The sequence below is a fragment of the Bubalus bubalis genome, chromosome 7, assembly GCF_019923935.1.
Source record: "Bubalus bubalis isolate 160015118507 breed Murrah chromosome 7, NDDB_SH_1, whole genome shotgun sequence".
Taxonomy (NCBI): domain Eukaryota; kingdom Metazoa; phylum Chordata; class Mammalia; order Artiodactyla; family Bovidae; genus Bubalus; species Bubalus bubalis.
Window position 1 is genome coordinate 15,239,962 of NC_059163.1, and position 18,554 is coordinate 15,258,515.

An 18,554-nucleotide genomic window follows, 5' to 3' on the forward strand; every position below is an offset into this window, starting at 1 on the left:
GATCTCTTAGACATGACATCCAAAGAACAAGCAAACAGAAATATACTTTATCGAAATTAAAAAAAAACACTTTTGTGCATCAAAGGACACTATCAAGCAAATGAAAAGACAACCTGAAGAATGGGAGAGAGTATTTGCAAATCATATATTGGATGAAAGTCCAGTGAAAAACTTAAAGACCAAAAGACAAGTAACTCAATTTAAAAACGGGCAAACAGGGACTTCTCTGATGGTCCTGTGACTGAGACTCTGCATTCCCAAAGCAGGGAACCTGGGTTCAATCCCTGGTCAGGGAACAAGATCCCATGTGCCACAACTAAGATCCTGTGCAGCCAAATAAATAAATATTTTAAGATACATAATATACATGTAAATAGGAATGGGCAAAGAACTTTAAGAAAATATACAGATGGTCAACAAGCACGTGGTAAGGTGCTCAGGTATCATTATTCAGTTCAGTTCAGTTCAGTTCAGTCACTCAGTCGTGTCTGACTCTTTGCGACCCCATGAATCGCAGCACACCAGGCCTCCCTGTCCATCACCAACTCCTGGAGTTCACTCAAACTCATGTCCATCAAGTCGGCGATGCCATCCAGCCATCTCATCCTCTGTCATCCCCTTCTCCTCCTGCCCCCAATCCCTCCCAGCATCAGAGTCTTTTCCAATGAGTCATCCCTTCTCATGAGGCGGCCAAAGTACTGGAGATTCAGCTTTAGCATCATTCCTTCCAAAGAACACCCAGGGCTGATCTCCTTCAGAATGGACTGGTTGGATCTCCTTGCAGTCCAAGGGACTCTCAAGAGTCTTCTCCAACACCACAGTTCAAAAGCATCAATTCTTCAGTGCTTAGCCTTCTTCACAGTCCAACTCTCACATCCATACATGACCACAGGAAAAACCATAGCCTTGACTAGACAAACCTTTGTTGGTGAAGTAATGTCTCTGCTTTTGAATATGCTATCTAGTTTGGTCATAACTTTCCTTCCAAGGAGTAAGCGTCTTTTAATTTCATGGCTGCAGTCACCATCTGCAGTGATTTTGGAGCCCAGAAAAATAAAGTCTGACACTGTTTCCACTGTTTCCCCATCTATTTCCCATGAAGTGATGGGACTGGATGCCACCACTTCGTTTTCTGAATGCTGAGCTTTAAGCCAACTTTTTCACCCTCCACTTTCACTTTCATCAAGAGGCTTTTGAGTTCCTCTTCACTTTCTGCCACAAGGGTGGTCATCTTCATATTTTATTTATGCTTAACTATAATGCCATAAATAAAAGCATGAGATATGCCACATATCATTAAGTGAAAGAAAAAAATGAAGCCTGATTGTGAAGCAATTATCCTTCAATAAAGAATAAATTAATGAAAAAAAAATGAAGCCTGAGTTCTGCTGGCCAAGTTCAGCAAGGTAACAATCCTGAGGATCAAGGACAGAAAAATGAGGGAAAGGTGACATTTCAAAGTAGGAGGCCCTCACTATATGGAAGTCTGAGATGATTCAACATACTTTAGTATAAGTTACCACCCTTTTGCTAATTTGAATAAGTGCTATGACAGTCCTAGTTTGACTTCATAGGGTCAGACATTCTCCTGCCCTGTAAGAAGAAGGAGCTAGTTGTAAGCCTAACAATCTTTTCCTCCTCCCCAACTCATGTGGATTATAAAATTGTAGCCCACTTAATCCTGGAGTAGAGCCCCCTTGCCTGCCTGCTTGCATCTTTCACAAGCATCCGCTATTAATATATCTACATCTTGCTTACCACTTTGCCCCTCATTAAATTCCTCCTGCACTGGGACACAAAGAACCTGAGCCTCAGTAAGTCCAGACACCAGGTGAGCGATTCTGATTAAAAGACTGTGGGTTCAAGTCCCAATCTGAGTTTAGGTTGGGTTTGACTCTGGGCATGTAGGTTCAACTCCAAATCAGAAGTGCATGGTTTCACTATCAAACTCTGAAGTATTTGGGTTAATTCAGACTTGACTACAACAAAGGCTTTCAGTTTTGTCTGAGACTCTCGGTCACATCTGCACAGCTTGCTGCTGCTGCTGCTGCTGCTGCTAAGTCACTTCAGTCGTGTCTGACTCTGTGCAACCCCAGAGACGGCAGCCCACTAGGCTCCTCTGTCCCTGGGATTTTCCAGGCAAGAATACTGGAGTGGGTTGCCATTTCCTTCTCCAATGCATGAAAGGGAAAAGTGAAAGTGAAGTCGCTCAGTCGTGCCCAACTCTTAGCAACCCCCTGGACTGCAGCCTACCAGGCTCCTCCGTCCATGGGATTTTCCAGTCAAGAGTACTGGAGTGGGGTGCCATGTACCTAATCCTATTCTAAGCATCCTATAAATATTATCTCATTGACTCTTCGTAATAATCACAATATGATAGATACTATTCTTTTTCTTTTATGGATGAGAACACTGAAACCAAATAGTTATATAACTTGCCCCAAGTCACAAATAGCAGTAAGTAATTAGTTGAGCCAGGATTGAACTTCAGGCCATCTGGCTCCAAAGTCTATTCTTTTAACACTTTGCTCTGTTGCCTCTCAAGTAACCAAGTACAAGTAGGCCATACATCCACCACACACACACTCCTCCACCCCATCTACTTGCCTACAGAAAACTGAAATAAAAGCTTTACTAGAATAGTTACCCAGAAGAATGTCCTATAGTATTTGCTGTAAATAGCCCCTTCCCTGGTGGCACAGTAGTAAACAAATCTGCCTGCAATGCAGGAGACGCAGCTTCCATCCCTGGGTCAGGAAGATCCCTTGCACAAGGAAATGGCAACCCACTCCAGTATTCTTTCCTGGGAAACCCCATGGACAGAGGAGCCTGGTGGGCTACAGTCCATGGCGTTGGAAAAGAGTCAGACTTTAAACAATAATTTACTATAAATATTCTCTATATAATATTTTAATGCTAATATGACCCTTTAAATTGATTAGACAACAAAATAACTCCTTGACTCACTAATAGACAGTGATGCACAGCTTACAAAACATGAGATTGGAACAGCAAAACTCTTCCCCAGTTGGTCAGAATTTCCTTTATTCTGCTTAGTTGCTGATGAAGCAAGTAACCTTGATAACATTGAATGGATTTTAGAAAGCTTAATGAGCTTAACCAAAATAGAGCTCACTATTTGAAAATGAGGGCTCCTCTTACATGGATCAACATAATTCTTTTTTCCTGAGTAGATTTAGGAGCAGGACTGAAAACAGCCTGCCCCAGTAGCTGCCTGAGTCATACCCACTCTCAGGACACAACTCAAATCCAACTTTCTCATAAGTCTTTCCTAACCACTGAAATCAATCTCCCTCTCCCTCAGGGCTCCCCAGGAGGCTCAGTGGTAAAAGAATCCACCTGCCAATGCAGGAGACTCAAGAGATCCCTGGGTCAGGAAGATCCCCTGGGGTAGTAAATGGCACCTCCCTCAAGTATTCTTGCCTGGAAAAGCTCATAGACAAAGAAGCCTGGTGTACAGTCCATGGGGTCACAAAGAGTCAGACATGACTGAGCACACACGCACATGCAAATATTTGCTTGTTTCCCCAGGGTAACTTATTGGTCTGACCTCTCACTTAGACTATAGATTGCTAAGGAGATGCCTTTTTCACTACTTCATATCCCTCACCAGGCCTTGCATATAGGATGCATAATAACATTTACTGAATTGGATTAAATAGAATTGATGTGGTGTGCTCAGTCATGTCTGACTCTTAGAGACCCCATGGACTGCAGACTGCCAGGCTCTTCTGTCCATGGAGATTCTCCAGGCAGAATATGGGAGTGGGTTGCCATGCCCTCCTCCAGAAATATAATTGATAGTAATTCCTTAATAGTATTTTAGTAGAAAGGAAAAAAAACACTAAAAGAGTCTGTGAAAGACAGCTAAATTGATTAGAAGCATTTGATCTGAGAAATAAAACAGGGTAGGTCTGGGAATTCCCTGGTGGTGCAGTGGTTAGCCAGGAACAGGGGAGCCTGTTGGGCTGCCACCTATGGGGTCGCACAGAGTCGGACACGACTGAAGCAACTTAGCAGCAGCAGCAGCAGTGGTTAGGACTCGGCACTTCTCACTGTTCGAGGTCAAGTCCTGCAAGCCTCATAGTGTGGCCAAAAAAAAAGCAAAAAAAAAAAAAAAACCCCAAACAGTGTAGGACTAGGGACTGTCTTTTTGTTATCTTGCCTGGTGAACCATTTCAAACCAGATATATTCATTACTTTGAATTCACAAATTCAATACTTACTAAAGAAAAAATACCCAGTTGGATAAGCTAATATCTAAATTCTTCCAGTTCTAAAATTCAGACTTTAGAGCCAAGAGTGAAGGCTTCTATCCCAGAAGGACAAGATAACTATTGGAAGTACCTCCTTCATCACAACCTAGTCATCATTTCTGCACAGTCCTCCTCAGTATTCTTTAAAGTAATAGCGCAACTGTCTTTACTGATCTGTGTAATTACGAAGTTTCATGGGCTTTTGTTTTGAATCCATTAGAACTACTTGAGAAATAGCTGGTATGAGAATACTCTCTGTCTTCCTGAAAGCAAGACATAAATCTCCCCTGTGAAAGGTACTCTACTGTCATAAACTTGGATTTGGCAGCTATAAGAAAAAATTGCAGAGACTATTCAGAATTTTCAGGAAATCTATAATGGAATTCTACATTGTGGAACTGTCACTTTATCCCCTATAACAGTGTAGGGCTGTTTAAATAAGAGGGAGAAAGAGTGTGAATTATTTGTGAACTTCCATTTTCTGTGCTCTCCCTGCCTCTTAAATATAAAGGGTGACCATTAGTGATCCACATGACGGAAGTCTCTTTCCAAGCAACGTTGCTGCTGCTGCTGCTGCTAAGTCGCTTCAGTCGTGTCCGACTCTGTGCGACCCATAGACAGCAGCCCCCCAAGCTTCCCGTCCCTGGGATTCTCCAGGCAAGAACACTAGAGTGGGTTGCCATCTCCTTCTCCAATGCATAGTGTCTCACAAAAAGCCCCACTTCAGTTACAGTCAAGAACTGAATTGAGGGGCTTCTCTGGTGGCTCAGTGGTAAAGAATCCATCTGTCAATGCAGGAGACATGGGTTTGATCCCTGACCGGGGAAGATCCCACATGTCTCAGAGCAACTTAGCCAGTGTGCACATCTATTGCACCTGTGCTTTAGAGCTAGGGAGCTGCAGCTACTGAAGCCCACTCACCCGAGAGCCCGTCCACAGCAAGAGAAGCCACCACAGTGAGAAGCTCAAGCACGGCAACTGGAGAAAAGCCCACCCAGCAATGAAGACCCAGTGCGGCCAAGAACAAATAAATAAATAAAAATTAATTTTTTTTTAGAAAAAAAGAACTGAATTGATAGATAACTAATGTGAACCTACTGTATAGCTCAGGGAATCCTACTCAGTGCTCTGTGGTGACCTAAATGGGAAGGAAATCCAAAACAGCGGGGTATATGTATACCGATAGCTGATTCACTTTGCTGCACAATAGAAACCAATATAACATTGTAAAGCAAACATACTCTGAATTTTTATTCATAATAAACTGAATTTTTAAAATACATATAAGGGACATTTATTAAGCTCTTCCTTCACACGAGACCAGAGTTTGGGTCTTTTATTTCAATAAACGATATGTAAGCTTTTTGTTTAAATCACCACTTATATATTGAATACTCACACACATCAGCTACTAAACAAGATTACACAGGTAATCTTTAGGCAAGGTTATCTTCTTCCCACTTTATTATTTATCTGGGGGGCAATGATGTTTTACTAAAGCATAATATATGTTTTTTGCAAGTTCTAATAGATGGAGTGAAAAAAAAAAAAAAAAAAAAACCTTATCCAAATCCTGTTCTTTCTTGTGGAAACAGTCTCCCCGGATATGATCAGAATGTTCCTAGGGCTTGATTATTGCTGCCCTTGAAAGGACAAAACTTCCTCGTCCTCCAGAAACCTGTGCAGAGCTCAAACTGAAATCTAGTATAGCGTCCTTTTCTCAGCCAGCAAGAACAATTAGCCTTCTCCCCCGATTCGTTTTAAACAAGAAACCACATCCGCATCCCTTAACCAGGGTGGAACGTGAACGTGAAGTCGTAAAGTCGCTCAGTCGTGTCCGACTGTTTGCGACCCCATGGACTGTAGCCTACCAAACTCCTCTGTCCATGAGATTTTCCAGGCAATAGATCGCCATCTCTTTCTCCAAGGGATCTTCCCAACCCAGGGATCGAACCCAGGTCTCCCGCATCGTAGACAGATGCTTTACCGTCTGAGCCACCAGGGAAGTCCTAACCAGAGTGGGGGAACCGTCAAGTTTCAAGAAAGCCTCTGGACTGAGGACACTGGCAGTTAGCCTTGTAACTTTAAAAGGAATTGATCACATTTACCAAAACAAGTGGCAACTAACCCTCCAAGGTCAGCCCGTGAGACCAAGAGAAAGTGAGGAAAAGATAAGCCTGAAGGTGCACCCACAACTAGGAAGCTTCGCTCTTGGCTGGGTTTTGTCCCTCCCAGATTTCTGAGCTGGCGAGCAGTCTCTCCGCACTGCAGCCTGAGCCAATTGCCAAAGACCTAGCCAAGCCCAACCCAGCGGAAGGAGCGGTTTCGGAGTTGTTTGCTTCTCTGCGATAAAGGAGCCCTTCCTTGTTCTCGCTTTTGTACTCGCCAGTCTTTAACGGAACAATCTCCCAGAAGCAATTTAGAGTGACTGGTAAAACGAAATATACCCAAAGCTCGCAGCAACAAAAAAGGATGCAATTCTTTCTGGCCAGCTTCCTGCTTCTGCCCTTTCTGCTCGTCTGCATCGTAGAGTCTCTCCTGAAGCATTTTATTCCTAAGAAGAGAAAATCAGTCACCGGAGAGATTGTCCTGATTACCGGAGCTGGACACGGTATTGGCAGGCAGACTGCCTACGAATTTGCCAAACTTAAGTGCAAGCTGGTCCTGTGGGATATAAATAAGGTAATAGTGCTTCCTGTGTTTTACTTTCTAGTTCCTTTCATCTGTGATGTATTTTGCTGGCAACAGCCCCTTACAGCATTTCTGTTAAGTAGGTAGGAAATAGAAGGGGGAAACATAATTAATGTGTTGATGTTCACATGATAAACGAACCTAGAGGATGTACGATTTCCAGGTACTGCTTATCACTAATTTGACATTGTAAATTTATCTTCAGTTCAGTTCAGCTGCTCAGACATGTCCAACTCTTTAAACCTGATTTCACTAATCCCTCTGGCTTTTATTTTTTGACTGCTGGGCAGCATGTGGGATCTTCCCCAACCAGGGATCAAACTTGTGCCCCAAATAGGGATCAAACCTGTGCCCTCTACATCGGGAGGGTGGGGTCTTAATTATTGGACCACCAGGGAAGTCCCTGATCCCTCTATCTTATCCTGTAGGAAAAGTCATAGTTTTAGCTAGTGTATTAAAAAAGAGGTTTGCACCTATTAAGAGAAAACTCTTATGGTTACTAAGTACGTTTAAAAGATACCCAACAGAAAGCAACATTACTCTGTCATAGTAATTTCCAAGAGAAATTTTTAAATCACCTTTTAGTTAAAAACAATGAAAAAAAAAAAACCAACTTTCAATGTAATTCCCAGAAAAGGTGTACCCGAAGGAAGGGAGATGGACTTAGACTCTTACCTTTTATTATTTGACCAGTGTTGGATGGACAAAAGGGTTTGGGAGAGCCACACGATGCCAAGAAACACCATCCCTTACACAATATCCAATGCTATAAATGAATTCAGGGGGCCGAGAGCTAACCTGGCTTCCCTGGTGACTCAGAGGAAAAGAATCCACCTGAAATGCAGTAGCCGCAGGAGACGTGGGTTCAATACCTGAGTGGGGAATATCCCTTGGAGGAAGGCATGGCAATCCACCCCAATATTCTTGCCTAGAGAATTCCATGGACAGAGGAGCCTGGCAGGCTACAGTTTATAGGGTCAAGAAGGGTCTGACAAAACTGAAGCAACTTAATACACATGCACAAGAGCTACCCAGTGAGTGAGTGAGATGCCATCAACAAATACCATTCACTGTCTGTTGCCCAGATGTTAAGAACACAGTGGCAAGCAAGAGATAGAGTCCCCTGCTCTCAATCTCATAGGGAAATAAACATAAATAATTACATGTGAGTGAAAGGTAGAAACTAGGCCCAATCTCCTCTGGACATGGTCACAGCAGTAAGCATCAGGCAGAGTGGTGTGGTCAGATGAACTCCACACTTCATGGCTAACTTACTCAGCATCATGGGTAGCTTCCTAGAGCCTTAGGTTCCTTTACTGCAAAAGCAATAAAATAAGCATACTTTCCTTAGAGGGATGGGAAATAAATAACACACACATGTAGTGCAGTGTCTGCCGCGTGATTAACACACTAAATGTTCGTTATTCCGCCACATAATGAAGTTTAAGCTAAAGTTCAAAGATGTATGAGTTTGCTTATGCGTCTGGATTCGTGACTCCCAGAGCCCGGTGCTAGTTTGTACAAACTTTTTTCTGATCTGGAGTGAAGTATATTTGGTGGTGGTGGTTTAGTCGCTAAGTCGTGTCCGACTCTTTTGACCCTACAGACTGTAGCCTGCCAGGCTCCTCTGTCAGTGGGATTCTACAGGCAACAATACTGGAGTGGGTTGCCATTTCCTTCTCCATTACTCAACAAATATTTATTGAGTACCTACTATCTGCCAGACACTGTTCTAATGCAGAACTGAGGATACAGCAGTGAGGAAAACGTTATGAGCTAGGGACAATAAACACTATATACTAAAATATGTAATTGTTGAATGTTGTTAAGTACAATTGAAAAATAAAACATGAAAGGGGATAGGGACTCTGCCTGTACTGTGGGGATGGCAGAGGTGGGAGTGTTGATCTTATACAGAAGGCCTCACCAAGATGGAGGCAGTTGAGTCAAAGTCAGAAGAGGCTGAGGATACAGTGAGTCCCTGGGTTATCTCTGCAGAGAGGGATCCACAAAGGCAAAGCCTGGCACAGAAGGGAGAGAAGTGAAAGAAAGCTCTGTGCTACTGTTTGGGTGCAATAGTAAATATTAGCCACCAGCCACTTGTGGCTGTTGAGTGTTTGAAATGTGACCTGGCAGAATTAGGATGTGCTTTAGGTACGCATGGCTTCCCTGGTGTCTCGGACGGTAAAGAATCTGCCTGTAATACAGGAGACTAGGGTTTAATCCCTGAGTCGGGAAGATCCCCTGGAGAAGGAAATGGCAACCCACTCCGGTACTCTTGCCTAAAAAATCCCATGGATGGAGGAGCCTGGTAGCCTACAGTTCATGGGGTTGCAAAGTTATATAAAATGAACTAAATTAAAAAAAATTTTTTAATGTGTTACTAGAACAGTTAAAATTAAATATATGTGGCTCACATTATATTTCTGTGGGATGGCTCTGGTCTAGAAACTGAAGGAACAGCAGCTTCAATCATGAAGGTTCCTCTAGGCCATTTGTGCTTCAGCTTTTACTAGGGAAGCCAGTGGAGCGTTTGGAACCCAGTTTCTATGAAGAGGTTCCTCTGGCTGCTGGGTTGCAGGGAAAGCAGATAGGAGACTATCCAAGTAAGAGATGGGCTTCCCTAGTGGCTCAGCTGGTAAAGAATCCACCTGCAATGTAGGAGACCTGGGTTCAATCCCCTGGGTTGGGAAGATCCCCTGGAGAAGGGAACCACTACCCATTCCAATATTCTGGCCTGGAGAATTCCATGGACCCCGTAGTCCATGGAATTGACAAGAGTCGGACACGACTGAGCAACTTTCACTTCACTTCAGGTAAGAGATAATGTCGGCTTGTCAGACCCGGCTGGTAGTAGCAGAAGTGGTCAGAAAATTAAGGATAATATAGGGAGCATGTATTATGTTAAATTCATTTAATTTAAATAATTTATCTTTTACTTTGAGATTATGTTCTTTCTACTCTTTGGTGGATTATGTACAGTTGTTAGGGGAAGCACACTGATTGAAACCGCCCACCCTGGCCAGGCACCATAGTAACCATTTGCATGAGTTGTTTTATGACAGGAGATCCTGATAAGGAATAGGGAACTAATAAGCCACCACCAACCGGAAGAGTTCAGGGAAGGTTAAAAGGAGACACCGCGTGTCTGTCCACTTCCCAGAATCCCTCTCGCTAGCATCCACCTTGGCTGAGCAATGCGTGCGCCACCAGGAAAGACTCTGAATTAGAATGATTGGCCAAAGACCACCCGGAAACTAATCTCATCACCATAAAACCCGAGACTGCGAGCCACACGGCAGAGCAGCTCTCCTGGGTTCCCTTACCCTACTGCTCTCCACCCAGGTGCCCTTTCCCAATAAAATCTCTTGCTTTGTCAGCACATGTGTCTCCTCAGACAATTCATTTCCAACTGTTAGACAAGGCCCTGGAAGGGGTCCCCCTTCCTGCAACATATAGATATGAATCTATTGTTCAGTCGCTCAGTCATATCCAACTCTTTGCAATCCCATGGACTGCAGCACGCTAGGCTTCCCTATTCCTTCACTATCTCCAGGGGCTTGCTCAAACTCATATCCATTGAGTTGATGATGCCATCCAACCATCTCATCCTCTGTCATCCCCTTCTATCTATATATATCTATTTATTTAATGAAATTATAATGATCGTAAATATAAATAGCTGCTGTGTTAGTTTTTAACATCCTTAATTGGCTAAATAAAATTTTGGCAGTCCTAGTTCAGTATATTCACCCATCTACTTTTCATGGAGCTTACAGATTTTAAAATTATGAAAGTCTGAGAACACTAAACCTGACTGGGGAAGGAGAATAGGTGGAAATTTCAAGCAGGCCAGGCAGCAGAACCTGGAGAGGTAAAACTCTGGACTGGTAGATCTGTGGAGAATGAGAAAGAATGTCAAAGAGAGTTTAAGATTGTTTTAGGACCCAATTGAAAGGGTAAGGAGGGGCCATATCAAATGCTTTTCACCTGCTGCTGCTGCTGCTAAGTCGCTTCAGTCGTGTCCGACTCTGTGCAACCCCATAGATGGCAGCCCACCAGGCTTCCCCATCCCTGGGACTCTCCAGGCAAGAACACTGGAGTGGGTTGCCATTTCCATCTCTTTCTGCTTATTTTTTATTTCTTTTTTTTTTTTTTCCAATGTGGAATCTTAGTTTCCTGATCAGGGATTGAACCTGACCCTCCTGCAGTAGAAGCACTGACTCTTAACCACTGGGCTGCCAGCAGAGTCCCAATATTTTTTCTTTCTATTTTTTTCTTTTTTTGGTCTTTAAGTTTTTATTTCTAGCTCTAGATTATTCTATATGCTGTACAATATGACTTGGTATGAATCTTCTAAAATTTATTTCTCTAGTCACACAGTGATGAATATTTGGAGTTGTTTTCATTTTTTTCTTATTACTATGCAAATAATGCTACACTGCAAACTATTGTTCATGTCTTCCTGCATATAATACCACAAGAATGTGATGCAAAAATCAGTCCCAACTATCAAAAGAAGTTTATGTCAGTTATTCAGTTAAATATTCAGCTGACATTAATGATTTACTATTAGGGCTTCCCACGTGGCTCAGTGGTAGAGAATCCACCTGCCAGTGCAGGAGACATAGGAGATTTGAGTTTGATCCCTGGGTCAGGAAGATTCCCTGGAGTAGCAAATGGCAACCCACTCCAGTATTCTTGCTGGGAAATCCCATGGACAGAGGAGCCCGGGAGGCTACCGTCCAGGGGGTCACACACAGTTAGACATGACTCAGCGACTGAGCATGCAATAAACTTGGACACTGTCTAAAATTTTCTTCTGGAGGAATTCAGAACTTAAAGTTGTTGCATACTTCAGAAGGGGTGGAAAGGAGACCTAGGCCCTAAGAGAGGAAGACCAAGGAAATTTAGGAAAAGTGAGGCTGCAGATGTAAAGGAAGGACCTCTTTGCCTCTACACACTATCCACTGACAGAGAAAGCCAACCAGTAATGAGCAAATCTCTGAAAATAAAATAAATGGTAAATGGATTTTATTATAAAATTTGCTCCAAATAAGGCCTGAATCTTATAAAGGTAAGACCCACCGCCCCTGCCCACCCCCCAAATCAGTCAACATGCTTTTTATCCTTTTTTTTAATTGTGGTAATATATATATAACATAAATTTTTTCATTTTAGCAATTTTTAAGTACAGTGGCATTAAGTATTAATACATTCATAAATGTCAAGCAATGATCTCTATTGCCCATCTCTAGAACTTTTGCATCATCCCAAATGGTAACTCTACCATTAAACACATTCTTCCCACTTCTCTCTCCCCTAGCCCCTGGTAGCCACCATTCTACTTTCTATCTCTGTGAATTTGACTCCTCTAGGTAGCTTGCTGCTGCTAAGTCACTTCAGTGTCTGACTCTGTGTGACCTCATAGACGGCAGCCCACCAGGCTCCCCCGTCCCTGGGATTCTCCAGGCAAGAACACCGGAGTGGGTTGCCATTTCCATCTCCAATGCATGAAAGTGAAAAGTGAAAGGGAAGTCGCTCAGTCGTGCCCGACTCTTAGCAACCCCCTGGACTGCAGCCTGATAACTGGAATTATATAATGTTTGACCATTTGTATCTGGCTTATTTCCCTTAGCTTAATATCCTCAAGATTCAGCCATTTTGTAGCATGTGTCAAAATTTTATTCCTTTTGCAGGGTAAATAGTATTCCATCATATGTATATTTCACATTAATAAAATATACTTTTCAAGAAAGTGTTAAAAGCTGACTGCTAGATACAGGAAAGTAACCTAAGGGTTGTTGTTTAGTTGCTAAGTCCTGTCCAGCAAGAATACTGGAGTGGGTTACCATTTCCTTCCCCAGGAGATCTTCCCTACCCAGGGATTAAACTCACATCTCCTGCATTGGCAGAAGGATTCTTTACCACTGAGCCATTTGGGAAGCCCAAAATAAGGGTTATCTGAGATATTTCTTTGTTTTTGCTTGTAATTTTTTCTTTTGGCTATGCTGTTTGGTTCATAGGATCTTAGTTCCCAGATCAGGAATCGAACCTGGACCCTGGCGGTGAAAGCGCCAAGTTTTGACTGCTGGGCTGCCAGGGAATTCCTCCTAAGCTATCTTGATGTCTCTTTGGGAGTAAGCGCTTCTCAGCACAATAAACTATTGAATACAATTTGTGTAGGAGATTTCGGCAAAGGGAAAACACCCTGTTTCCTTTAACTGCCCCAATAAGTTCACCGCACAAACTGCTTCTTTCCTTAGCTGTCCAAATTTGGTTTTTCTGCAAGAGCAATTGCTGTTTCCCAGCAAATTTGCACACAGGTGTTCTGTTTACCCATTTGCCCCATGGAAAAATGTGGTAAATTCTGTTACTACATTTACTGCAGGTCAGTATAGTAAGCCTATTCACTCGTATACTAGCTGAAAATAGTCTGGGCATACAGGTCACAGACTGAACCTCTCCCCAGGGTGTCTTTTGAGACAATCTTCATAGAAAAGTTAAACAGTGGATCAAGAGCAAGCCAACAAACAGTGGCTTGCTGTCCACTTGCTGGTCCAGTGGTTAAGACCCTGCCTTTCTAGTGTGGGGTCACAGGTTCCATCTCTGGTCAGGGAACCTGGATCCTAGCTCACTTAGTTGCTTCTTTTGGTGAGGCAAAAAACAGAACCCAACCATCTGATCCTGAATTTAAGGTGGTTCAAAAGTAATGCCCCCAATTGAGATCATCATTGCTTGTCTCAAATCTGCTCTCTTCTTGTGATTGCCAGCTGACATGTAGCCAAGGACCAAAACTGAAAATTAAGTGCATCAGCCTTGGTTCCCTCCCACCTTTTTCATCCAGTCACCAAATCCTGATGCTTTTGCCTCCTGGAGATACATTTTAAAGATTATTTTCTTCTCTACACCCTTTCAACTGGAACCACAATTCAAACTTGTATCATCTGTTCTGAAACTGCCTACTAACTTTTCTCTCTTCCTTCAGTATTGACCCCTAAAGTCTGTCCTCTGTACATTTTTTTAACAAGTTTACTTGGCTGTGTCATGTCTTCATAGCAGCACGGGGGGGTCTTTGTTGCATCGTGGGGGTCTTTTGTTGTGGCTTACGGACACGGGTTCAGTAGTTGCGACAGGCGTGCTTAGTTGCTTCTCCGCATGTGGGATCTTCGTTCCCCAACCAGGAATTGAACCCTTGTCCCCTGCATTGCAAGGCTGATTCTTAACCACTGGACCACCAGTGAGGTCCCTGTCCTCCATACATTAGAAAAAGTAATCAACAGAATACACAAATTCGATTCTGTAATTTAATCAGTGGTTCTACACTAACTTTTTGGATAAAATGTAATACGGTATCTATTGCCCTTTCATCTGGACTCCTGCTGGCCTTGAACATTATGACCCAACAACGACAATCTGCTAGTGCTTATCTTGTAGGACCTTTCTCCTGCCATCCCTTTGCTTACACTGCCGGCGTGCCCTTTCCCCTCTTTCTACTTGCCTGCTCTCCTCACCAGCTCAGGGGCCTCTTCTAGAATTACATTGCACACTCCTCCTCCTTATTCCCATAACTCTCTTTATATTATTATACTTAACACAATAAATTAGTTTAGTTTGAACCATATGAAACTGCCAATATTCAGTCCTTTATTCCAAAGCAGTAGCAATTTCATATGGTCCTACCTAAATGTTAGGGCTTTCCTGGGGGCTCAGATGGTAAAGAATCCACTTGCAATGCAGGAGACCCAAGTTCAATCCCTGGGTCGGGAAGATCCCCTAGAGAAGGGAATGACAACCCACTCCATTATTCTTGCCTGGAGAATCCCATGGACAAAGAAGCCTGGTGGGCTACAGACCATGGGGTCACAAAGAGTCAGATATGACTAAGAGCTTAACACTACCTAAATGTTATACTTATTTTATGTTGTTTACTACACTGAAAATTCTTCAAGAGATGGGAATATCAGACCACCTGACCTGCCTCTTGAGAAACCTATATGCAGGTCAGGAAGCAACAGTTAGAACTGGACATGGAACAACAGACTGGTTCCAAATAGGAAAAGGAGTACGTCAAGGCTGTATATTGTTACCCTGCTTATTTGAAGAGGAACTAAAAAACCTCTTGATGAAAGTGAAAGAGGAGAGTGAAAAAGTTGGCTTAAATCTCAACATTGAGAAAACTAAGATCGTGGCATCTGGTCCCATCACTTCATGGGAAATAGATGGGGAAACAGTGGAAACAGTGGCAGACTTTATTTTTGGGGGCTCCAGAATCACTGCAGATGGTGATTGCAGCCATGAAATTAAAAGACGTTTACTCTTTAGAAGGAAAGTTATGACCAACCTAAATAGCATATTCAAAAGCAGAGACATTACTTTGCCAACAAAGGTCCATCTAGTCAAGGCTATGGTTTTTCCAGTGGTCATGTATGGATGTGAGAGTTGGACTGTGAAGAAAGCTGAGTGCCAAAGAATTGATGCTTTTGAGCTGTGGTGTTGGAGAAGACTCTTGAGAGTCCCTTGGACTGCAAGGAGATCCAACAAGTCATCCTAAAGGAGAGCAGTCCTGAGTGTTCATTGGAAGGACTGATCCTGAAGCTGAAACTCCAATACTTTGGCCACTTCATGCGAAGAGTTGACTCATTGGAAAAAAACCCTGATGCTGGGAAGGATTGAAGGCAGGAGGAGAAGGGGATGACAGAGGATGAGATGGTTGGATAGCATCATCGACTCGATGGACGTGGGTTTGGGTGAACTCCAGGAGTTGGTGATGGACAGGGAGGCCTGGCGTGCTGCGATTCATGGGGTCGCAAAGAGTTGGACACGACTGAGTGACTGAACTGAACTGAACTGAGCTCGCTGAAATCTGGACTTTATCTCACTCATATGTGTGTCTGCAGGTTCTGCTAAGCACAGTGACAATTAAAATGTTGGAGGAATGGATGACTGAATGAATGGATGAACTGTAGTTAACTCATTATTTATGTATTTTGCAGCCAGAAAGTTGATATCCATGAATAGTTTTTAGTGACATAGAAAGAAATCTCAATATCATTTTTTAAAGCCTGATACAGAATACACAGGGCTTACCAGTTGGTGCTAGTGGTGAAGAACTCACCTCCCAATCAGGAGACATAGGAGATGAGGGTTCAATCCCTGGGTCAGGAGGATCCCCTGGAGGAGGGCATGGCAACCCACTCCAGTATTTTTGCCTGGAGAATCCCATGGACAGAAGAGCCTGGCAGGCTGCAGTCCATGGGGTCCCAACGAGTCGGACACGACTGAAGTGACTTAGCATGCACATGGCGTACACACATACATAGAGTCACAGAGTATGATACAACACTGTAAAGCAGCTATACTCCAGTAAAAATTACTTTTAAAAGAGTATGTGAAATTCATGAATGCACGCTCAGTATTTTAAGACTTTTGTCTTCTTTTAAAAGCTTGCTTTCAATTCAGTTCCAAATAAAGAGAAACTAGTTGTAGTACAGAGAGTGAAGTGTGCCTATCTCCCTGTCAAAAATACATCAGTTAAATTCTTGTCCAGTCCTAGACCAGAGAATCTGAATACCCTCAGCTGTTTTCAGCTGTGTGTATAATCTGCTCATGTCATTTATCTTGTTCTTCTTACCCTTTGTTGCTTTTTGCAGCATGGACTTGAGGAAACAGCCACTGAATGCAAGAGACTGGGTGCAAAGGCTCATACCTTTGTGGTAGACTGTAGTAACCGAGAAGATATTTACAGCTCTGCGAAGAAGGTAAACTTCTTTTAAATTTGGTTCCAATCGTATCATGCCAGAACTGGGGAGGATTTGGGAGATGATGCAGTTATGATGTAAGCAAAGTAAACAGAAGTTTTGTGGTTCCTCCAAGGCTGTCCAGCGAGCCAGTGTCAGGCCCCAAACCTGGAACTGAGACTCTCAGACTGTAGTGTGTTCTGGAGTTTTCCGGGGAACTTGGTAAAAATAAATATGCACCCCGGGGACTTCCCTGGTGGCCCAGTGGTTGAGAATCTGCCTTGCAGTGCAGGGGACACGGGTTAGATCCTTGGTTGGAGAACAAAGATCCCACATGTCTTGAGGCACCTAATCCAGGGCGCTGCAACTACTGAGCCGTGCAGTCTGGAGCCAGCAGGCAACAAGAGAAAAGTCTGCATTCCACAACCAAGGCCCAACGCAGCCAAATAGATAAGTATTTTTTAAAATATGTACACCAGAGGTTCTCTTGTAGTTGGCCAAGGGCTGAACCCGGGAATCTGCATGTTTGGCACCCTCCACACCTACACTCTGCCCATCTGATGGTGCTGCAGGTGAATCTTTGATGACCTGCAAAATCACTGACGGGATCTTCTGAAGCTCAGTCAAAGAACTGGGTTAGTAAATTAGGATAAACCGAACTGTTCATCTGGCTTTGATCATATGTAAATCTACAAAAAGCTATGACAAACCTAGACAGCTTATTAAAAAGCAGAAACATCACTTTGCCAACATAGTCAGAGCTATGATTTTTCCAGTAGTCACATACAGATGTGAGAGTTGGACCATAAAGAAGGCTGAGTGCCGAAGAATTGATGCTTTCTAGCTGTGGTGCTGGAGAAGACTCTTGAGGGTCCCTCGGACTGCAAGGAGATCAAACTAGTCAATCCTAAAGGAAATCAACCCTGAATATTCACTGGAAGGACTGACTCTGAAGCTGAAGCTCCAATACTTTGGCCACTAGATGCAAAGAGCCGACTCATTTGAAAAGACCCTGATGCTGGAAAAGATTGAGGGCAGAAGATGAAGGGGCCAACAGAGCACAAGATGCTTGGATGACATCACCAACTCCATGGTCATGAGTTTGAGCAAACTCCAGGAGATAGTGGAGGACAGGGAAGTCTGGCGTGCTGCAGTCCATGGGGGTTGCAGAGTCGGACATGAGTTAGTGACTGAACAACAACAACAAACCTTTTTCTAGAAAGTTATTTTCCTCTTCTATATACAACCAAGATGTGCTACATATGTTAGGGTTTTATGCTGAATGCATTTATACACATCCTTGTTAACTAATTACTGTAATGGTAGAAAGGTCATTTGGACCTGGGAAAATTCTTTAAAATATGCATTCCTGGACCTCACCTCTAGATACTCTGATTCAGTACAGTATGAAGAGTCCAATTCTACTAGACTTCAGAATCTCTTTGTTTAGGAAATGTTAGACTTGGGAACCTTTTTACTCTCTCTTCATTTTTTTATTGGGCACACTGTGTGGCATATGGGATCTTAGTTCCCCAACCAGGGAGCAAACCCGTGCTCCCTGCATTGAAAGCTAGGAGTCTTAGCCACTGGACTGCCAGGGAAGTCCCACCTTCTATTTTTAGATTTTAATTTTTACTTTCAAATGGATGCCTCTTTATTATTAGTGATGCCTGAGCTAAGTCAAAAGAATAAGTAGAATTTACCCAGGCAAGTGATGGGAAATGGCTTTCCCAGAAAGAGGTACAGTGAGAGCAAGGCCTGTAGGTAAGAAATATCTGCATTTTGTTAAATATCTGTTAAACATTTGTTAAAAATGCAGATATTTTATCTGCATTTAACAATGACT

The 18,554-nt window shown here is 43.0% G+C and overlaps 1 protein-coding gene across 2 annotated transcripts in view; it reads left to right on the forward strand.

Moving 5' to 3' along the window:
- Positions 1–6,585: 6,585 nt before the first annotated feature.
- HSD17B11 (hydroxysteroid 17-beta dehydrogenase 11) overlaps positions 6,586–18,554 on the forward strand; it is a 47,501-nt gene continuing 35,532 nt past the window's right edge. The window contains exons 1-2 of one of the 2 annotated variants that reach the window (XM_025289740.3): positions 6,586–6,959; positions 16,622–16,729. In XM_025289740.3, coding sequence (XP_025145525.1) covers positions 6,750–6,959; positions 16,622–16,729 — 318 coding nt within the window. In that variant the 5' untranslated portion in view covers positions 6,586–6,749. The remainder of the gene's footprint in view (positions 6,960–16,621; positions 16,730–18,554) is intronic. The other variant, XM_006055386.4, reaches the window with a different exon arrangement.